Genomic DNA, 21464 nt, shown 5'->3' with positions numbered 1-21464 from the left:
TAACATTACTCCAGTTTTATTAAACTAGTTATGCAAGAAGATGTCCGTATATCCACTGTGTCTTTCTGACTCACGGGTGCCATTTAAGAAATAACTTCGGTTTTGTGAAACAAGACTTCCGAATAATAAAATCAACCCAAACCGTAATGCAAATTTCTCGAATAAAATGAAATAAATAAAAGTTGAATAAAAACAAACCCAAGGCAATACAAAATATTGATTAATAAAGAACTTTTTAAAAACAAGCAAAACATGTAAATATGACATTATTGACAACCAGTCTAGGGCAGCGTGACACAGGAGGTTGAGCAGTCGCCTTGGCAACTGAATAATCCTGCTTCGATTCCATCCTCCTCCTAGTGTGTTGAAGTATCGTTGAACCCCTAACTGCTACCCTGGCGCTGGTGGACGTCAGGCTTCTCATGGTTCATCCATGATGGGTTAATTGCAGTGAACAAATTTCCCCATGAGGATTGATAAATTATAATTATTATTAAAAAAACATGACAATGAAAATATACCTGTAATACTTAAAAAAATATATATTCATTTTCTATTGGTCCTGCTATTCGGGTCAACTCATAAAATAGAATAAATGAAACCATTTGTCTTGTTTTTTTTCTTATTTGTATGGCAACACCCCGGGAATACCCTGAAAATCTAATTTAATAGCACACTGGAATGTCACTCCATCACTTTTGGCTCTGGAGAGACATCTCCTGGGCTACCAAGTGAGGGCATGCTCTCCATACTCCCAATATCCTTGCTGTTGTCTTTCCACAGACAATCCAAGTTGGAGCCCATCCTCTTTTTGCACCATATACAGAGCATGGCAAGCATCAGGATGCAGATAAAGGCTGCTAAAAAGAGAGACACAACAACTAGCTCGGTATAGTATGATCTTTGATTGCCAACTGTAAAGTCCTTGATGGCGTTGGTCCTGTTTGCTGCTGAGGTGTTGATGTCTTTTTTCACCGCATCATTCTCAGGCCCTGGTTGTTTCGGCAAGTTTGGTTCCACATCAATTGTGGATGTGTTGAGCTTGTATTCAGGCCTGTGGTCTTTATCAGCCTTTGCATGGTAATTCGTGGAGGTGGAAAGATGTTGGTCCCCTTGTACATCATAGCTTACTGTCACTTCCTTGAAAAAACCCTCCTCTGTCTCACAATGGTATATACCACTGGTTTTTGAGCTGAAAAAGAAAGTCAGGCTGCCATCATCTGACTGGATGAAGTTTTTCTTTGGGAGGCTGGTAAATCTGGGGGATGTCCACGTTACTCTTGCCAAATGTGAGGGTTTCCCACAATCAAGAGTCACTGCATCATACAGCCGCACCTTGATAACTGCAAGAAAGAAACATTTTCATCAAATTAAACCAAAGGAAACATGACAATGAATCCTCATGTGAAGATGTTTATTTCAGATATGTGAGAATAAAGATAACAGTATAGGTCATGAGTAATATCTAAAATTGGTTACTTAATGTTTACTGTACCTTTTGGTGGATGACCATTTGTAGCTGGACATTTTTCTCTCATGTTGCCTCTGTCTAGAACTTGAATTCTGAGGAGCAAGCAAAGTGCCGTCTCATAGTCACCATCCCTTCTCAAGGAAGTAGTTAGTATGCCATAAAAACAAGGCATAAAAGTGTCTTGTGTAACATGTGACTTTGTGGACTTTTTAAGTCTGGAATTAGCTATCAGAAATGTTGGGCAGTTCTGATCACTACAAGGCGGCAAGTGAGAACAATGTCTGTATGAAAGATTGGTGTTTATCTAAAAGAATATCTGTCTGAAACATTAAGAACAACTTATGGATGTTTCTCCTTTCAAAGCTTCCTGTATGTTATGTTTGGAGTTATATTTGTGCAAAGTTAGTAGAAGCCACTTCCAGTAGGATGTGGGTGGATAAAAACAAGCTTGAAAAAAGAGAAAACTAAAAGGCGAAAGTTGTGGTAGTAAGTTTCAACTTATGTGGGTCATATAGCTGCAATAAATCCCTACACAGAACACATTTCTTTAAATTCTCTGAATTTCAGTTGAAACTATAACTTACAAGTCATCACTACTGTTTAGGTGACTGCAGAGCTGTCTGGTGTGGCTCCAGCCACATAGGGGATCTCTGGAAAGGAGACACTGGAGGCAGGAGCTGTAGATGGAGCATCTAGCTATGGGCACAGCTGTCACACCATCAGAAGTTCCTATATAAAGAACACCCTGCAACATCACAAAACACAAATATTATACAACCAAAGCTGATTCATGGATAACACTTTCGAAGTTATATTTCAAAACACAATTTAAAAAACATTAAAATAAACATTAAAAAACAAAATTCAATGGCAACAAAAGTCCAAAAATTGGTGAGCCATTAAAGATAAAAACTGAGTCAACACTTTGTTCAACAAAATCAACAGGAACAACCTCAATAACCTTGTAAAGGACAAAAAAAAGTCAGATTGCCAAGCAGGTGGGACACCTGAGGTACTGTAGCTAATGTAAGCTTAAAGAAACAGGAAGCAGCTAAAAGAAATATGTAAACCCAAAGTGATATTATAAGGAGCAAGAAGAGGATTAAAAAATAATGTTAAAAAAATAAATAACCAAACATTAAATGAAAATGTAAAGAATCTATGATGTGAATCAGAAGCTTCTTGTGCAATGTGTACCTTTGAGGGTGATAGGATGAAGTTGTGGACTTGCTGAGGGTCTCCGAATACCTGAATCTCTTCAATGATCTGAGCACCCTCGTCAAACAAACCCACCTTGTGGAGGATTCCAGATCCTGTATACCAGAGGGATGAATAACACTTTTGAACTCACGTCACTTTTAATGTCTCATTTTCTTCAGTGTTCGACAAGTCACCTGTTAGCAGGTAAAGAAGATCATATTCTTTCCCATTTAATCCCTGTGTCTTCATGGCGGCCACACGACTGTAACGATGCTGTGCAGACACAAGGACCGGACCGCCGCCGACTGGCATCACCCTTTGACTGTTAAAGAACATTTTTCCCATATTTTCCAACATGGAGTCTGAAGCAGTCTCCAGTCCACACTGTGGAGGACACACACAGAGTCCAAGCCCATCACAACACATGGAATGACAAAGGAATGACACCTTCCATCCTTCACAATCTATTGATAATGTTGAGGTGAAAAGGAATTTAAGCAAAAAAAAAAAAAAACAGCTCCAGAGGTAATGGTAAACAACATAGAGAAAAAAAGAGTGAATAAAAAAATATGTTGCTATAAGGTAAACTAAGAGAGGACGACAATCAGAAGATTAAAGTAATAATCACAAAAACAAATGTAAAATAAATAAGATAGTAAGTAAATGTTGTTACAATTAGTTATTTATACTACAATTATTATAGTGCAAAGTCCTTAGCTTGTATAGGTTAAAAAGTGAGTTCAAACTCAGTGTTTTATAAGTCTGTCTTTTTGGTGAAACAGCTTGGAAAGCCTCTCACCTGTCCCAGGTGCCTTCCCTGTGACGTCCACTCAGACGACAGGTCGCTGCTGCCTTCCAAAAAAGCTTGCCTCAAGTCAGACAGTTTAAAAATGCAGACTGCTGAATCTTCACTGGATGACCTGTGGGAGAACAGACAGGCACTTAATTCACTCCTGATGATCATTGCACTTCAGTTCTTCAGTCAACACGAACTACAATGCATTTGGTCGGTGGGACAAACGGTGCCTGCAATTTGTGTTTTGTAACTTTTTGGAAGTGCATGTTTTTAGTGCACCGAAGTTATTTGGTTTTGTAAGCATATTTGTGAAAGGCCTTTTTTGGCTGTTTTTGGCCATTTTTCCTACCACTGTGAGGTGAAAACACCATAGAACAGTGTCTCAGCTGGCCGGCCCCCCTCTTGAGGATAGAGAGTGAAGACATCCTGCAGGATGTTGAAGGGAAGCTTTTTGGGGATTTGACAGATCAGACTGGTTTTGACAAAGGACGTCCACTTCTTCTGCAGAGTTCTCTCTCCCCCGACATCGTCCTGTCAAAATAAATTAGATACCTTTCGTAAGAAGGCAATGTTTTGTGTTATTTGCCTCCCATCTCATGACATTTTTTTATGATCTCATTATTTTTGTTTTTGGGTCCTGTGTTGATTGTTTTCTGGACAATTTGACACATATTCCGGTAAATTCCTGGATCTAGCAGATGGTTGCATATTTTCTAATACTTTTCCAACAGTTATTCTGGCTATTTTTAGCTAATTTTTAAATCCATATTTGTTATGCCTTGCATTATTTGGAGATTTTATTTGGAATCATAATATACAGATAGAATCAACTTTTAATGAGTCTGTAAGGATTTACATAAAGGTTATTGTTAATTCTAATTTAATTGTTCACTATTTTTGCTGTATTTTATATTTATTTCAATGTCAAGTAATTATAGAGGGATTAATAGTGTTTGATTCATTTGTTTCTTTTTTTTCATTCATTTATTTTCTGGAAAAATTTCAATTGACTGAAGTTACCTGATATCAGGTAAATATTTCATTGGAACATTTGGAAAATAAACACCTTCAAAGAAAGTATGAACCCCTTGACTTTTACTATCGATATTAATGTTGTCACGCATTATTTGGCTGGTCAGAGGGTCACCTTGCAGACTTGGGCCACACGGGTAATCCTTGGCTCATCTAAAAATTTGAACTCTTGTCCATTTTCATTGAAGAAAAAGTAAACTTTTCTCTCAGCCAGATCTGCCGATGAGCCGATGAAGGTCGGGTCTGAAACACAGGAAGCGATGAAAGAAAACCAAACAGAACATAGTTTCACGATCACAGTCACTTTATCGGCGACTAAATTATACAGTGTGTCTTGTCTAATTAAAACAAATAGATTCAAAGAACATTATTCAAACATGAAACTGAGTCAATGAAAAGGAACAGCATTAAATGAGCAAAAATGAGGAAACGGATGTAGCACGGTTCTTTCAAAAAACGAAAAATGTTGTGCGTGGTGAAACAAGAAGTGTACTTTTTGTGACAGATTTGATGTAATGGGGAACTCATATCAAAAATGTGCTTACTCTTGACCGGAAATGATTGGCTAATCACATACTGGACTGTCTCCGAAAATTAGAATATCGTGATAAAGTTCTTTATGTTCTGTAATGCAATTACAAAAACAAAAATGTCATACATTCTGGATTCATTACAAAACAACTGAAAAATTGCAAGCCTTTTTGTTATTGTAATATTGCTGATTATGGCTTACATCTTAAGAAAATTCAAAAATCCTATCTCAAAATATTAGAATATCATGGAAAAGTAATTTTTGTTTTTTTAATTGCATTACAGAAGATAAAGAACTTTATCACAATATTCTAATTTTCTGAGACAGTCCTGTACAATGTATTGTTCCTCTCTGTCCAATCAGATCAAAATCATATATTGGAGAAAAGAACATCTAGAGTAGTTTGTGACCTGGCAGCTCACTTTCTCAAACAAGAATAACTGGGGGGTGTTCTCATTAGTAAGCATTATTCCCTGGATACCCTTTGATAGAAAAATGAAAACAAAAACTTTGGCACCCTTGCTTGGCTTCAAGGACAAAAAAGGGAGCAGAGATTATATTTTGGATTTATCGAGTGAAATCAAGTGAAGTTACTCTTTCTCCTGACCTTTGACAGTCACAGTAAACTTCAGCGACAATAAAAGACAATTTCTGACATATCTCTATTTTATCAATAACTTTGTATTTATTCCCAGGTATTGCACGGCATAACATTACATAGGTTGTAATTTGAAGGTATGACATGCCTGTCATTTTGTTAAATTGTAGAATTTTTAAAATTGTACTGAATGACACACACTAACCCAACCATATTAACCATTAGATCCCGATATCTGTAAATACCATATGCAACACGTGCGCGCAAACTCACGATTGCCCCTTATCTCCAATATTTATATGTACATATGTGGGTTTATGTATATTGGAAATTGGAGCCAAAATGTGTCTGAGCAAATGAAATGCTATTGAGATATTGTAATATATGTACATATTTATACACATATGATATCTACCCCTTTGTGTTGGAGTAAAATGGAGTAATTTTGTTTTTTGTTATATCCTGCTAATTGATTGATGCCATTAGCACTCACCGACTAATATGTTTGCTCCTGAGTGCAAGCTGACATCTGCGTGGTTGTTTTTGCTGAAATGACGTGAGATCCGTTTGATCTGTCCTTTGAAATCAGTGGTGGTGGCGGTGAACAGCTCCTCGTCTGGACATGATAAACAACCAATCAGTTATTTGAGGACACAAAGATGCTTATTTGGTGTGTTTTGCAAAAAAAACAAAAAAAAAAACAACAACAAACATTGATGTGGGATATGGTAAAATCTGGAAGAATAATGATAATCATTAAAACTATGGGATGGATTTTTATGGAAAGACCTTTGGTTAGTCCCACAAAAGATAATTTACAGTTGGGGAAATGTAAAGTCTAACATTTGATAATAACATTAAAAATAGTCAGCAGACTGACCGATCATAAGTGCCGTGCTCCTTTCAAAAGGGTTATAGGGACACCGACCCACGGCTGCTTTTTGTTGGCTGATGGAGAGGCTCTCAGCATCCTGAGAAGGCAATCAATGTGTTTCTGTTTGTCGGATGTTACCAAATGTGAAGTGATTACTGATACGACGGGCTCAAACTACTTTATTATCAACCCTTCATGGAGTCACTGGTTATATTTTTTAACAGGAAACCACCCGATGGCATCATATATCTTCTGGGAAATTTCAACGCTCAAGTGAACTTCCGTGCAAGATGTTCGAATTCAAAGTCAGCTTTATTGTACTAGACGTACAGAGGAATTGATAAGACCTTTCTCATAATCCAGCGTTGGCATGAAATTAACGAAATGAAAATGACAGAATTCAAATTAAACTCTAACATGCACCAATACATTAAACAGTAAACATTAAACTATAAGGTGTAAAGTGCACATGGATACAAGCTGCTAGTAAGTTGAAAAGATGACAAAGTATCAACGGATCTCTAACTCTAAGGGGGAAGGGCCACTGTTGGCCAAATCAGTCTATCTATAGTCACTGTTGACGTACCAAAATAAGTTTTGAAAAACATTATCTACTATTTTTTGAAATTGTGATATACCCCAAACTATATAACTTATTTACTGACATCAATCTCACTCAAATACTGTCCATCCGCATTTTCTGCTGAAGCGCAAAGTTTCACTTTAAATAACATACTAAGGCTGTGTTGATTCAACAAAAGTTATTTAAAAGAGACCTCAGTATGATGATAAACAGCCTAATGCAAAGGAGTAATTCAAGTTTATTTGTTAGTATAATGGTGTAAGATTTTCTTTGTGTAACTTACAATGATGGCATCTTGGGGATTGTAGGCAAAGCTGCCACAAGCATACAAATGGGTGGAATTAATGGGCTGCAGCACACGCACAAAGTTTGGGCAGTCAAACTGCAAAGATATGGAAAAAATGAAAGTTAGTTTTGTTAGATTTTACTTTATTGTGGAAATTTACACAATATAGCAAGTCTACAATCTAGCGACTTTTCAAAGCTAGGTATAAAAAAACTCCCCTTAAATGCCTGCTTGATCCAACTGGTGATGGAAATGGTGATAGTGATGGAATGGTGATGGGTGAATATTTACAGGTTTCTGCGTCTTAATAAGTTTAACATCTTAGATATTCTCAGATTCTCAAGATTTAGTGATCGTCCCTGGCTAAAGATGTAATCCTGAACACTTTGAAGGAGGCCAATCTTTGCGCGAAAAAAGAAGATTAAATCAATCAAGTAATCTACATTTGCTAGTTGATCGGATCAGTTACCATACGGCTCTTTTGTTTCCCTTGGCAGTCGTCAATATTTTTCTCCGATGGACCCCAATGCACCTGAATACAACACAGAGACAGAAAGGATGTAGCAGTCAGAACTTAGAGAATCTAATATCAGATAAAATCAAATAAATGACCATCAACACAAGCAGATATTTAAGATGTTACATATAAATAGCAGTCTAAAATCTGTCAAGATTTTAAATTCTGTTATCAGATCAGCGTCATTTAGCCATGTTATTATATAAATAAATATATATAAATAAAACAGACTTCGGGTCTAGCATAATAATTGAAATCCAATTTATGTTGATTGAAGTGATAAACACGATACCATTTAATGACTGAACGTAACATTAGTGTAAATGTATTTTGTATCAAATGTATCAAATAAATGTATCAAATGTATTTTGTTTATTTCAACAAATTATGTTATGAAATCTTTATTGAAATATGACATAATCATTTTTGTGTGAAAGGGCGGAAACATTCAAGAGCGGATTCATTGTGATTTAAGTGAAACTTGTTATGCAAATCCTTTCACCTTTCTCTTCAGGCTGATGACGTCCCTTTGCCTGACATCCAGTGACAGGATAGTATCCTTTGCCCCTACATACAAGGTGGACTGATCTTTGCTTAGCCATAGGGTGGTGGTGTTGCGGATATCAGAGCGACTGAAGTGGACCAGGGGTCTTTCTGGAGAGTCTGAATTCAGAAAAAGATGAGGAGGCTGTTCAGAAGTTAGAAGTCTTGAGGCCACAGAGCAATTTATGTTTTTTTTCCCAGGATATGTTTATACAGTTTGACATATTCACACTAAGTGATTTAATGCATTCTCCATTTTATCGTTTATGGAGTTCATTCATTATTATCTGTAAAGTTGGAATCACACTGCATTGTCTTATCAGGGATGACTAAATCTGTTTTGTTTTTCATCCTTTCTGAGAATACTTTTCTTTGTTTTGCTCTTCTTACTCCATCCTTTCCTTTTTTATTTCCTATTTAATTGCATATCATCTCACTCATCTCCATCCCTGTAATTTTAATACATTTCTCATTGATGTCAAGTAAACCACATTTTCTCCTGACTGCTCTGAACAAAATGTTTGGCCTCAAAAAAATGTTTCTTACACTTCCTATCCTGTACAATGTGTTTAACCATTGATCACATGACAAGGGCAATTTCCTGATGCTAACATGACCAAACTCATGATTCAAGATTCAAAGCACTTATTGTCACATGTACAGTGTAAAAAGGTGCTTCTCTGTACAGTGAAATTCCTACTTTGCTGCCCATAATGCGTTTGAATATGTGCTGATAGAAAGAGTATAAACATTATTATAAATATGATTATAGATATAGATAGTAATATGATTTTAGATATAGATATTAATATGATATGTGCAATGGGACAGTGGCAGTGCAATAAGACATTTAAACAACCAAATTTGTATTAAAGAAAGACCTACATTGGGTTCTGAAACATGCCAATTCTACTTTTGCCTTATTAGTGCAATTGTGTTTAAAGTTTGGTGAGGAAGTGGTTCAGAGGTCTCGCAGTCATCCAAACAGGATGGAACCATCATCTCATATTCCTGCAGTGAATTATAAATGGGTCACAATTGTGTCACCAGAATAAATAACAGATAAGGCCACATGTCGCAAATATAATTTCTCTCCCTAAATTTGCTAAATTAAACATCAAAAGCAATAAATTGTTTGGGAAGAAGCAAGTCATTGTGAAAACATAAAAAAAAAAATGTTAAAGCTTCAGATCTAAGTTCTCCATTCATTCTCATTAGTGTTTATTGCAAAAAAATTATTTTGTCTCATTCAATTACACATACAGCAGAACACGTTTGTTCTCTGCATTTAACCTCTCTTGTATGAACCATGAGCAGCAGCCAGCCACTGACTGACACCTGGGAAGGAATTATCCAGTGTTCACTATCTGGCTCAAAAACGCTTCGACATACTTGGAGGAGATCAGGAATCAACCAGGAACTTTCAATTCTAAGATGACAAGATATATTCTGATAGCATATGTTGTGTTCAATATGACATGCAGCAGAAAACCGCTGTTTTGTTCTGGTTGTCAATCTCCTGCAGGTGATGCAAGGATTAAGATTATTAAGTGTTTAAAATCCTAATTAAAATAAGTTTGAAAATATGAAGTCAATTGTCTGCTTGCACCAGTAGAAAGGCATACAGAGATAAAATGCATGCGACTGACTTTGTAACCACATATTTAGGTCATAGTTTTAGGTGTGTGTCTTTGAAACTCAGTCAAAGAGATTGGGAGAGTTGTGAGCCGTTGATCACCTGGTTGTGAGTCAAAATTGCCGGCTGGAAGATCTACCAAAGAGATTTGCACCCCAGTCAATGAGCCATTGTCAGCCTACCATTTTATTGAATTTGAGGTGAATTCGTGGTTGAAGGAGCCCCTCCCGGACTTACTGGCCCTGGGGTTCCCTGAACCTTCAATTGGGTAACAGGCTGTGAAAAAATGATTGACGTGGTTCTGGGTTTGGGGTGAATTTGATAAGGCCAACGAGAGGTCTTTTAGATAGGCTTGTCGATCAATGGCTCTATGACATTTTCCATGGGATCTACAGGCTAGTTAGTTAAAGCCTGGTCCCTGCGCTCAGTGCTGACTCACGTTTTTTAATTGAAAAAGCAATTCTGTTTACAGAGTAAAATGATTAACTGTTCCTTGCTTTTATCCAATTTGAATGTTGCGACTCAATGTTGAGGATTTTTTTTTCAGTTTTCCTGCTCCTTAATTGCTCATCAAGGCTAAAACTTCTTTTGTCTGACATTTCCCAGGTTTGTATGTTTTTTTGTTTCACATGTGGCCAGAAACAGAAGAGATTTTGCACTGTTTTATTTCTCCAGCTCTACAATTTCAGTTGTTATTCCTTGAGTAAATTTTAGATACCCCTGTTTGGTCTTTAATTGTGTTCTATTTGCCACTCTGTCACACGTTCAGAAAAATCATGCTGTTACTATGTAAGGGGTAAAAATGTTTATTGTAGGCTCTTTGCAAACGTGGAGGAAAATTACTGACCTAGATTTGAAAAATCCTTTTTTTGTTTGCTATTTTTGTACCAAATATTTACAATATCAGCTCTTTACTCAGATACATTTCATCCTCAGATACTTGTAAAAGTAATATCGTCTGCCCACGTTTGACAGATCATTCAGCCAGCAATGTGATAGACATACATCTTGTTTGAATACCACAACTGTGAACCACTGTATGTTCAAATATCCTGTTTTATAATTTTCTGACATGTAGACCTGTCTGTTGTTCAGTTCAGCAACATTAAAACAAACTAGTTAATAAACAAAAAAAAACTCTTCACAAAAGCTCACGAGGCCCAAACTTTAAGAGTTTACGTTTTATGAAAGATCCATCTCTCGATAATCGAAATGAATATTTAGTACAATGTTAAATGGTTCATAAACATTTATCTGTAGCAGAACACAATCACATCCAAAAATCATTAAATAAAAAGGGATAACGCTCAAGAAAGTTCTGTATATTAAAAAAAAACAAACAATTGACCCATTGATCATGGATTCTTTTTTGGACTCACTGAGGGAAAAAGATATCCGAGCAGGTGGCAGCGTGGCTGCTGTTATTGTCACGGCGAGAAGCGTCAGGGTGAAAAACAGCACCATGTTCGCCAACTCCCGAAGGCAAGATGTCTTGTGGTTGTCCGCTGACTGATGGTTCGTATAATGCAACCTACTTGTCGCAGCTTCCTCCTCACTGATGCCGCCTCACTTCTAAGTCTCACTGATTGGACCTAAGAAATACATTTTAGATGATTAACAACACTATTTCCGTTAATTTTAAAAAAGAGTGATTTTGCAAGTAAATTCATCGTAAGTTGTTGGGGTGCAATTCAATTTGTTGCTTTTCAGTTTTTAATGTCATCGTTGATAAAATGGGAACTTGAACTCGGAGCACTAAGACATTTCAAGGCAAAGAGGCAAGTATGTCATAGTGGAAAGGTGGGGGCGGTTTACTCCATCCTGTGTCACTTCCTCCTTTACTGAGTGTTTCATTTCAACACATGACAGTGAAGATTCTAGTGTTTGTGTAATTACAGATTTCTTTTTTTTTTTCACTGGATCTGACTGATGTGTGATCTCAACCCTAACCAATATAAATTCTTCACTGCTTCAAATGATGCGCAATATTTCGGGAAACATATTATCATCAGGAATGAGTCCATCAGAGGAACAGCACATGTTAGATGTTTTGGAGAGAAGGTCAGAGAAGCCAGACTGAGATGGTTCAGGCATGCACAGCGGAGGGATAGTGAATATATCGGTAGACAGATGCTGGAATCGGAGCTGAAAACATACCTCTTCACCAAGCACTACCCTACTAATCGCACTTGGCCCCCAACCCCCGCCAAAAAAAAAAAAAAAAAAAAGATGAAATGAATGTATGTATATGGTTCTGAGATGGCTATTTGGTTGAGTGGTCACTTCTGACTTTCAACTACTGGCACTTTGGATCTTCTGTGACTGAATTGCACTTCTTGTAAGTGTTTTTGGATAAAAGTGTCTGCCAAATGACTGTAATGTAATGTAATGTAATATAATGTAATGTAATGTAATGGTGCTGGGCAGGACGTCCAGAGGAAGATGAAATAGAAGATTTATGGATGTAGTGAGAGATGATATGAATTTAGTTGGTGTGAGGAGAGGATACAGAGAATAGGGTTAGATGGAGCAAGTCTGTTGGCTTGATGGTGACTCCTGAAGGGAAAAGCCGAAAGGAACAGAAGATGATGGGTACATTTTATCCTGTAACAGACACAAGAAAAAGTAAACCAACTGATGACATTTCCAATCTCAATAATGTTCAAGCCACATGTTTATTTTTTTTTATAATATAACAAATTTCCTCATTTGAGGGTATTGATGACTTTAGGCTATCTCATGTTGTGATGTCGATATGTGTTTCAACAGAATAGCTATAAAAACTGTCTCTACGAATATTTCAATAAATACCTTCTTAAAAATTTTAACATCCAGCTGGGCAGCAGCTTCAGCTGTAGGTATTTGAATAACAGAAATTATCATCTAATTTTTACATAAAAGAACAGCAAATAGACAACTAAAAAGGGAAAACACTAAGCATGCATGTAGTTATTGTTTTGAATTATTTCATGTAAGTAAATAATCCCTGAAAGTAAAGGAGGTGTGTATGTCTCCATGGAAACATTCGTGTAAATGTTTGATGGGAATGAGGAAGTAAACTTTGACCTCAGGTGAAAACAAGATATGAAAAAATGTGGTGACGGGAATACAGGCTTCTTTGAGGGAACAGACGGGGGATCGTACTAACTGGGCCAAGATGAAACTACATGTGAAGATTCAGCTGCTGAAATTCTGCTCGTCACTTTTTAATGGCATCTTTCTGGTGAGAAACCTGATCTCTCTTATCTCATTTGGAGGACTGAATGATATGAAACAACAATAAAGCAAGAAACAACGTTTGAAATGCCCTTCAAAAACACAAAATCTTGTAACATCCGACAAACATCACTCCAATCTTAATAACTTTAAAAAGATTTGTTTCTTAGTCATATATTGACTAATTTTCAGGACTTTTTATGCATTGTTCATTCCCTTCATTGTTTTATTCATTGGTCATTCACATGTAACTTCTTTCTGACCTCCAGGTAATTTTATTTAAAAAAGAATTTCCTGTAATTTCTTACACAATACAGCAAATACAAATCCTTGCTTTGCAAAATGGCTATAATGGCATTATATCGATGCTAGGTTCAGACTTTGGGGTCAATGAAAGCTGCATCCCCCCTCAGGAAGATGTATCCACTTAATTGCAGCAAAGCCACACGCTGGATACGATGACTGGGACAGTCTAGACAGTACAGAGATTGGATACATTTCATCGTTTGGTGTTAGTGTTACAATAAATTGCTTATTCCCACTTGGTTTTGTGTGGAAAGGAAACTTTGCCTCTGACAACATTAACTGTTTTTCCTGTCTGTGCAGGCTCTTGGTCTGAGTGTTACCGGCTGTGCAATTTGGATCCTGTTTGATAATGGAAACTTCATTACAGCCATCTCCTTGGGTAAGTAGAATTCAAAAGTTAGGTTGTCTCAAAGTTTATCGCTACAGTGTAACATGTCATTTTTGTATGTGTTTGTATTTAGATAACCTAAAGATAGTGGGAGGAGTGTTGTTCCTGACTGGTGTAGTGGTTGTGATGGGCAGCGTTGTGGGTTGGATAGGAACCCACTGGGAGAACCGACATTTGTTATTTATTGTGAGTCAACATCTGGTCACGTAAAGTTCTGTGATCATTGACATTCTTTAAGCCGATATATAAAGTAGATAAATATCTTTTACAACGTTACAAATAGAAAGACTTCTGTTGTATCACATTTTGAATCGATGTTTATATTAATGTTTTCCCCTTGTGGGAAATTGATTCTCTGCATTTAACCCACCATGGATGAACCATGAGCAGTTGGCATGCTGTTTAGCAGTGCAAGGGGAGCAGTTAAGGGTTCAGTGTCTTTTCCAACAACACTTTGACAAACTAAGAGGAGGTTGGAATTGAACCCCGATTATTCAGTTCCAAAGACGATTCCTCCAAGCCACGCCGCCCTCAAAGCGTGTGCTTAAATATGTCATAAAATGTGCACAAAGATCAACTTGCTTTGCCATTCCTAGCATCACCTTTCCGATGAAATAAGATAAATAAAATAAATATATGGTACAGTGGTAGAGTGGCTAGCGCTTCAATCTGACAGCAAGAAGGTTCCTGGTGTGATTCTGATGGGGCCTTTCTGTGTGGCGTTTGCAATTTCTCCCCAGGCATGCATTGATTTCTCGTGTTTCCTCCAAAAATCCAAAAGTCCAAAAATATACAATAGATGAATTGAAACTTCTAAATTGCCCAGAGGTGTGAATAACTGTATATCTCTATGTGTGGCCAAAACCAAGATGAACCCTGCCTCTCGCTCAGTAGCAGCGGAGTGGGCACCCTGACTAAAGGGTAACCAATATAGTTAATAACTGAATGAATGAATAAATAAATACATCAGTTAATAAAAAAAAAAATCATTGCTCATGCAATAAGAACCGGGAAACAAGAATTTAAACTAAATATTATCTTATCACAAACTCCTAAAAATGTCAGAACGATGTCCTTAATTTTACTTTGTCCTTTTAACTTATTTTCCATTTGAAGATAGTAGTAATGGTAAGATAGTAATCGATAACTAGCTACCGAAAAGCAATGTGATCCATTATGATAAATCTGCACCCCCCTCATCTCCCAACCCCCAACCCCAGTACCTAGGGTTCCTGTTGGTTCTGGTTCTGGGTCAGTTGTTCGTCCTCCTGCTGCTGGTTTTTAACAAACAACAGGTGAGATAGCAAAAACAAAACAAAGTGACAGGTAAACAAAAAGGAATATATATATATATATATATATATATATACATGAAGAAGTGCATTCAGCAGTGTGACATTTTGTTTCAACCATTCATTCTGTTTAATTATGAAGATAGCTTATAGTTATAGCTATAGTTTTCACAATAGTATTGTCCATCCCTCCCATGGGACAACAAAATCCAAGGGCCTATATCTTTATCTTTTTGTTACAAACTTGTGCATTGGTGTTGCCCGGTGTGTTGCCTGGTGTTTGGGGGTCAGCTTGCTGTCTGTTGTGTTGTTTTCAGATTGAGAAGAGTCTGTATACGGTGGTGGACAAAACTATCGTCCAGTACAATAACAGCAACATTCTAGACAGCCTGCTGGACAGCATGCAACACTATGTGAGTGAGTTCATCATGTAAGGATCATATAAAAACATAGTCTTGCAACTTAGTGAGGTGAGGTGAGTTTATGGGTGGTGAGGGACTTATTTACAATTGTAAGAACTCGAAAGAGTATCTTATTCCCTGTTCAGTTGGCAGCATGCATGTTGATTACTGGTAATGTTTCATATCTCATCAGCATTCTTCTCTCTCACTCACACCCACACATGTGAAAATACTTGTCCAGAAAAAATATACTGCTCAAAAAGATAGGGAACCCTTGGCATTACATTGTGTTGTTTAAGTGTTTCCTTTAAATTTTACACACAGTATTAATAGTGTTAATAGGCAACAGGGAATTTGCTATGCATCCTCCATGTGTTCTACACAATTCAAACTCATTTTAAACAAAAAAAGAAACACAATTTAAATTTGGACCCTGAATTCTTAGGTTTTTTTGGTTTTTTTTTGTCTTTAAACTTTCTATAAACTCTGGAGCTTTGTTAAACTTTAATACAGGTTACCCATTAAGAGGGTAAGAAGAAAAGGACGAGAATAAGGCAATTACAGACAATTTTACTTTCACCGAGTCTCATCCCACTTTTTTTATACAACTGATAACTATATTTGGTTATACCCTTTTTTTGAGACCACAGGAAGTGTCAAGTCGCCGAGAGGCTAAAATTGGAAATTGAATAACAGCTACCAAAAAAAAAAAAGGCACAGATTGAAGATATCTGTTTTATAGATTATTTACAAAAAAAGAGATAATAAACTCAAGATGACGTGGAGAATGTAATATCAAAGTAAACAACAGTGATCAAAATTATAACTTGCGGTCAACGAAAAAGTACAGCGACTTACTCATTCCTCTCTTCCCTCGCAGACAGCAGGTGAAAAAGGTTTATATAATCAAGAGGAGCAGAGTGCATCATCGCAAGCTATCGATCAATCAATATCAAGTATAACTAGACAAAATAATAATATAAACAAGAATACAATAATTATTATCAGCTCATTTATTCTTGTATAAGAAGTCCACGTCCTTCTTCTCAAAAAGCTCTCATACTTTGCTTTGACAAAAAGCTCTGATACTTTGCTGAGACAAAGTATTTGTTTGTGACAAACAACAATGACAAAAAGCAGAAAGAGCGGTTTCTTGCAGGCCAAACAAACAGAGAGTCTTTTCAGGCGTACCATTCTGTTTACCTAATGTGTCGTCGGTTGAGGCTCCGGTATTGGTCTTCTGTCAGCTATTACCTTCTGTTCAGACTAAAAGTCCAGTATTGAGGAATTTAGTCATATAATCCTCCATCTGGGGGGGTCAGACAAAGCAGAGCTGCAGAAAGTCATGGTGTATAATAAACAATAATAATAAAAACGTGAATTCAGTGCTTTTTACTTGAGGAAATGTGAAAACTAAGTGGAATAATCCAGGAAATACATTCTTTGCAGGTCAGTGGACAAATATTAATATTTATTTTATGTTATCATTATTGTTTTGTTTTTTTTCATGACAATGTCACTGCCACAAATTATGTTCTTCATGGACTGATTTACCTGATGTGCTATTCAGGGAAAATGTTGCGGCAGGATAAGCCGCTCTGACTGGCTGAACAACTACATGCTCAAGAAGCTGAACATGACCGATGTTCTTCCCTGTTCGTGTTTCCATACCTATAATCGAACCTCTGTCTCGCCCTGGTGCTCTGAGCTACTGAACATTACTGGGTTGCCAGTCGGACATGGCGTCAACTCGTTCCATCAGGTTTGATCATCACACAGAACAATACATTATTGTTCATTAAACAGATCTGTATAATCTACTAATGTTAATGTAGGAATTTTACATTAAAAAAATTAAAAAGCAAGCCCTGTCTAGGAATTAGAAACATGGGTGAAGGGTAGAATTTGGATGTCAAGGTTGCCTCTTCACTCCCACAGAAGTTGTGCCCTCTCAATACCAGATGTGTAAGGACATGAACATACTGTGGAAAAAAAAAAAAAAAACAGAAACAGGAAACTAAAAAGACTAAAAAGATCTGAATAACATACTTCAAGGGATGCACAAAAAACTGTATTTGCTCACTCTTGGCCAATGAGAAAATTAGTGCTGGATCGCCATCTACATCAGATAGGCAGAATGTTGTCAATGCAATACCTCAGTGCTGTTTTGACTTCACTTGTTGATCTCTCTGTTTGTTTGTTTGTTCTGATATAATAATATTAATAATAAAATCGTATCATGTTTGCCATTTGGTTCTTCAGATAATGTTTGCTTTGTGGCTGCAGGGTTGTGAAGACATGCTAAGCAATTGGCTCCACGAGAACATAGTAACCATAGTTGGGATGGACGTCAGCCTCATTGTCATCCAGGTAGATTTGTCAAATCTTCCGCTGCAAAAAAGTAAATGCATGTGTGTGTGTGTGTGTGTGTGTGTGTGTGTGTGTGTGTGTGTGTGTGTTTGCAAACAGTATATACTGCCCCCATCTTTTGATGACAATTTACAATTCAATATATACATCAATCATTTGTGTTAGCGCTGAGAGCTGTACTTAAAACACACAAATCCCACAGCATGAAGAATACAGGGTATTTTTTTCTATGGATAATTTAAATTGTACCCTTAATTTTCAAGTTGTGCTCAAATATTGTAATGAATACCATGAAATAGATTTACTTGGTTTAGGTATGGAAATGCAGTTCGTATCTAATGACCTACATCTGCATTTACAATCGAAATGGATACAGTAGGTTTAACACATTTTAAGGAAATAGCTCCTCCATTGTTACACAGAATGCTCTGCAATTACATGTTTATACCCATCACAAAAACATCAACAAGATTTACAAGCTTGTTTTAAGATACCTTTTACGTTGTATAGCCAGCTGAGGATGTGTGTTCGGGCACCAGCGACATCAGATTTGACAGATAATCAATAATAGATAGATGCTTGGAAGCCAATTGTTCATGCTGAAGCATGAACAATGCTGAAGGGGCAGCAATATAGTTGTATGACTGGTTCAGACTTTGGTGCATGAGAATGCTCTGACTGTATCAGTGTCGTCCCTGATACAATCAGTGTCGCTCCTTTATTCAGTCTGTTCCTTTATTCAGTCTGTTAAATTCTTATTTCTAATACTGTTGATTTATGTAGCTTGTCTCTACAGAAACTCTTCCTCCTCTGTTTCTCTACAGGTGCTTCAGACTATTCTGGCTGTGTCCTTGTACCAGAGCTTGCGACAAGCAGCTGCTTTGAAAAGAAAGAATATGGTGGATGACCCTGACTCTGCCCCTATCAGTGACCAAGGAGAAGAGAACCAGGCCTATACGGACACCGATGATTAGATGGTGACCAGATAGAGCCCAATAAGCCAGCGCTTTACCCCTGGGTTGATTGCCATATCAACAGCATTTACAACAAGACCAGCCCTGAGATAATGATGTCTCTGAATACATTGTATTTTACTTTTTGCTATAACCTAGTAATCTGTCAGATAAATACATCTTGGATTCAATTTATCATAAATGTTCTGATATCCGTCTATCGCCTCTGGTTCTAAAACGGGAAGGGGCCTCTCAGAAGAGAAGTGAAATGTATGCAGGAAACTAAACAAAGACCAAATACCATGATAAGATTTGATAATCATAGACTGTGACCCAGATGACTGTCAATGCAAGAAGAGTGTATATGTACTGTGTCTCTTTTATTCAGAACTTTATTTTTAGAGAAAAATAAATTAAATATGAATACATTTTTATCATTCAATTCATCCCCATTTGCAATCGACATCACTGCAAAGGAATGATATATAAATAGAAAAATATTGAATCTTTATTAATCTGTTATTCACAACATTTAAATAGAATAATTACAACAGGACCAAACTGTGATAACATTTTGATAAAGATTAAAGCTTTCTTCTCACATTAAATAAATACCGGAGAAAACCTATGCAAATGCAGGGAGAGCATGGAAACAACACAGAAAGGTCCCCTGTTGGAATTGAACCAGGGTCCTTTGAAAGCAAACCACTGCATTACCATGAAAAAAAATGAATTAAATAAATATTTTTTGTGAAAATCATTCATTAAAAATTCATAAATGCCAGGATAAAATTAAAAACCTAACTGTATTAACATTTTTCTCAAAGAATTTTCAGAATATCAAAATTTTCTCTTAAATACAATGGTAACAAAATACATTTACTTTCTCAAAAACTGAATACATTTCTACCTCTTTCTACCCTTTCTGTTTACTTATTTATTCATCTAGAACCATTTATCATGCAGCCTCAGGGCGGCACCGGCCGGTGTCTCCCTGAGCCCCAAGCCTGGAGAAATGCAGAGGGTTGCATCAGGAAGGGCATACGGCATAAAACGTTTGCCAAAACCAAACATGTAAATCAATCATAATAACCAGATCGATCGAGGCATGGGTTAACAACGACCGCCATTGGTACTAATGACCAGCAGGGAACCAATGGAAAATGGGCAACTGTAGGTCAAAGAAGAAGGGGGAGGAAGGCGTGTCCGGTAGCAGACAGAGAAGAGGAATGGCAAGAGTACGGATGCTGGAGCTGGAGCTGCCAGGCAGGAGGTCTTGAGGAAGACCAAAGAGAAGATTTATGGACGTAGTGAGAAAGGATTTGATGGTAGATAGTGTGAAAGAGGAGGATATAGAGAATAGGGGTCAAATGGAGAAGGTTGATCCACTGGCCAAAAGATCTAGCTATTTGTATTGACTGAACTGAGTATAGCAACAGCATGCTATATTTCTTTGTTTCCAGCTTAAGAAAAAAAAAATCAAAATGTATAAAGAATATAAAAAACTATTATTATGCTCAAAATGTGGCCATAAAATCATGCCATTTCCTCTACTTACACAAATTAAATAAATTAGAATTTTTTGAATATAACAGAGCGAGTTTCTGACATCACTGATGAATATGAATTTAACATGTTTCAATTTAAAATATGAACAATATGCCATTGATAGTATCATCATATTCCAAGCTAATATTGACATTTATATGTGTATATCATTCAGTAATGGAGGGATAGTCCTGCTCAGTATAGATGAGTGTGTTTCCTTAAAACACTCTGTTGTGCAGTGCTTCCACCAGATGCCTCCAACAGTCAGTGCATTTGTATGACTCACGTAGAGCTTTGTCACAGTCTAAAGGGGTTGGAGACAACCTATGGGCTAGACAGTTTGTATTCCTGTGTGTCTCCCCCTGTAAACAGAGATATAGAGAAGATAGTTATAATTGTGAGTATCACCAGACTTCTTTCTTTCTTTCTTTCTTTCTTTCTTTCTTTCTTTCTTTCTTTCTTTCTTTCTTTCTTTCTTTCTCAGTTAGATCCTTACCAGATGTTGCAGCAGGACGTCATTCCAGCGGATCGCATCACAGTAATTTTTAGTACTTTTGTTGAGACACGCCGGGATCATGGCACATTTTGAGTAATTAGACAACATGTCCTTGAAATCCTATGGAAGGGGAACAAAAATTAACAACATAACATAACATAACATAACATAACATAACATAATTTTATCAGATATTGCATTGTTCTTTCTGTGTGTGTGTGTGTGTGTGTGTGTGTGTGTGTGTGTGTGTGTGTGTGTGTGTGTGTACGTACCATCTTCGGGGTGGTAATGGTTATCTTCAGGGTGGTAATGGTTTCTGGGCATTGCAAATCATTCACCAGAAATCCCTGTGGATAAAACATATCCCCCTATCATGACATTGTCCTGATAACATGACTGTTCTTGGTTGAACTTTGAATTTGTGTG

General features: G+C 36.9%; 2 protein-coding genes across 2 annotated transcripts; one reads left to right on the top strand and one right to left on the bottom strand.

Moving 5' to 3' along the window:
• Positions 1–533: 533 nt before the first annotated feature.
• Positions 534–11594, bottom strand: LOC147224976 (semaphorin-4A-like). Its single transcript, XM_086163001.1, has 14 exons — positions 11448–11594; positions 8392–8552; positions 7842–7904; positions 7370–7468; positions 6510–6600; positions 6123–6245; positions 4615–4742; positions 3817–3998; positions 3471–3591; positions 2866–3055; positions 2669–2784; positions 2056–2216; positions 1496–1563; positions 534–1343 (listed from the first exon to the last, which is right to left on the bottom strand). Exons 1-14 carry the CDS (start codon positions 11530–11532, stop codon positions 685–687), a joined length of 2247 nt encoding a protein of 748 aa, XP_086019127.1. The 5' UTR covers positions 11533–11594; the 3' UTR covers positions 534–684.
• Positions 11595–13183: 1589 nt separating this feature from the next.
• On the top strand, positions 13184–19440 carry LOC147224975 (tetraspanin-19). The gene is made up of 8 exons (XM_086163556.1): positions 13184–13291; positions 13891–13969; positions 14052–14164; positions 15199–15273; positions 15588–15683; positions 17242–17433; positions 17958–18041; positions 18866–19440. The coding sequence occupies exons 1-8, from the start codon at positions 13226–13228 to the stop codon at positions 19013–19015; spliced, it is 855 nt and encodes a 284-aa protein (XP_086019682.1). The 5' UTR covers positions 13184–13225; the 3' UTR covers positions 19016–19440.
• The last annotated feature ends 2024 nt before the right edge of the window (positions 19441–21464 follow it).

The sequence above is a fragment of the Fistularia commersonii genome, chromosome 17 (genome assembly GCF_037954325.1).
Source record: "Fistularia commersonii isolate RoL2024-O1a breed Wild chromosome 17, RoL_Fcom_v1.0, whole genome shotgun sequence".
NCBI classification, from domain to species: Eukaryota; Metazoa; Chordata; class Actinopteri; order Syngnathiformes; family Fistulariidae; genus Fistularia; species Fistularia commersonii.
The sequence above is the reverse complement of the archived record's forward strand: the minus strand, read 5'-3'. Positions and strand labels throughout refer to the sequence as shown.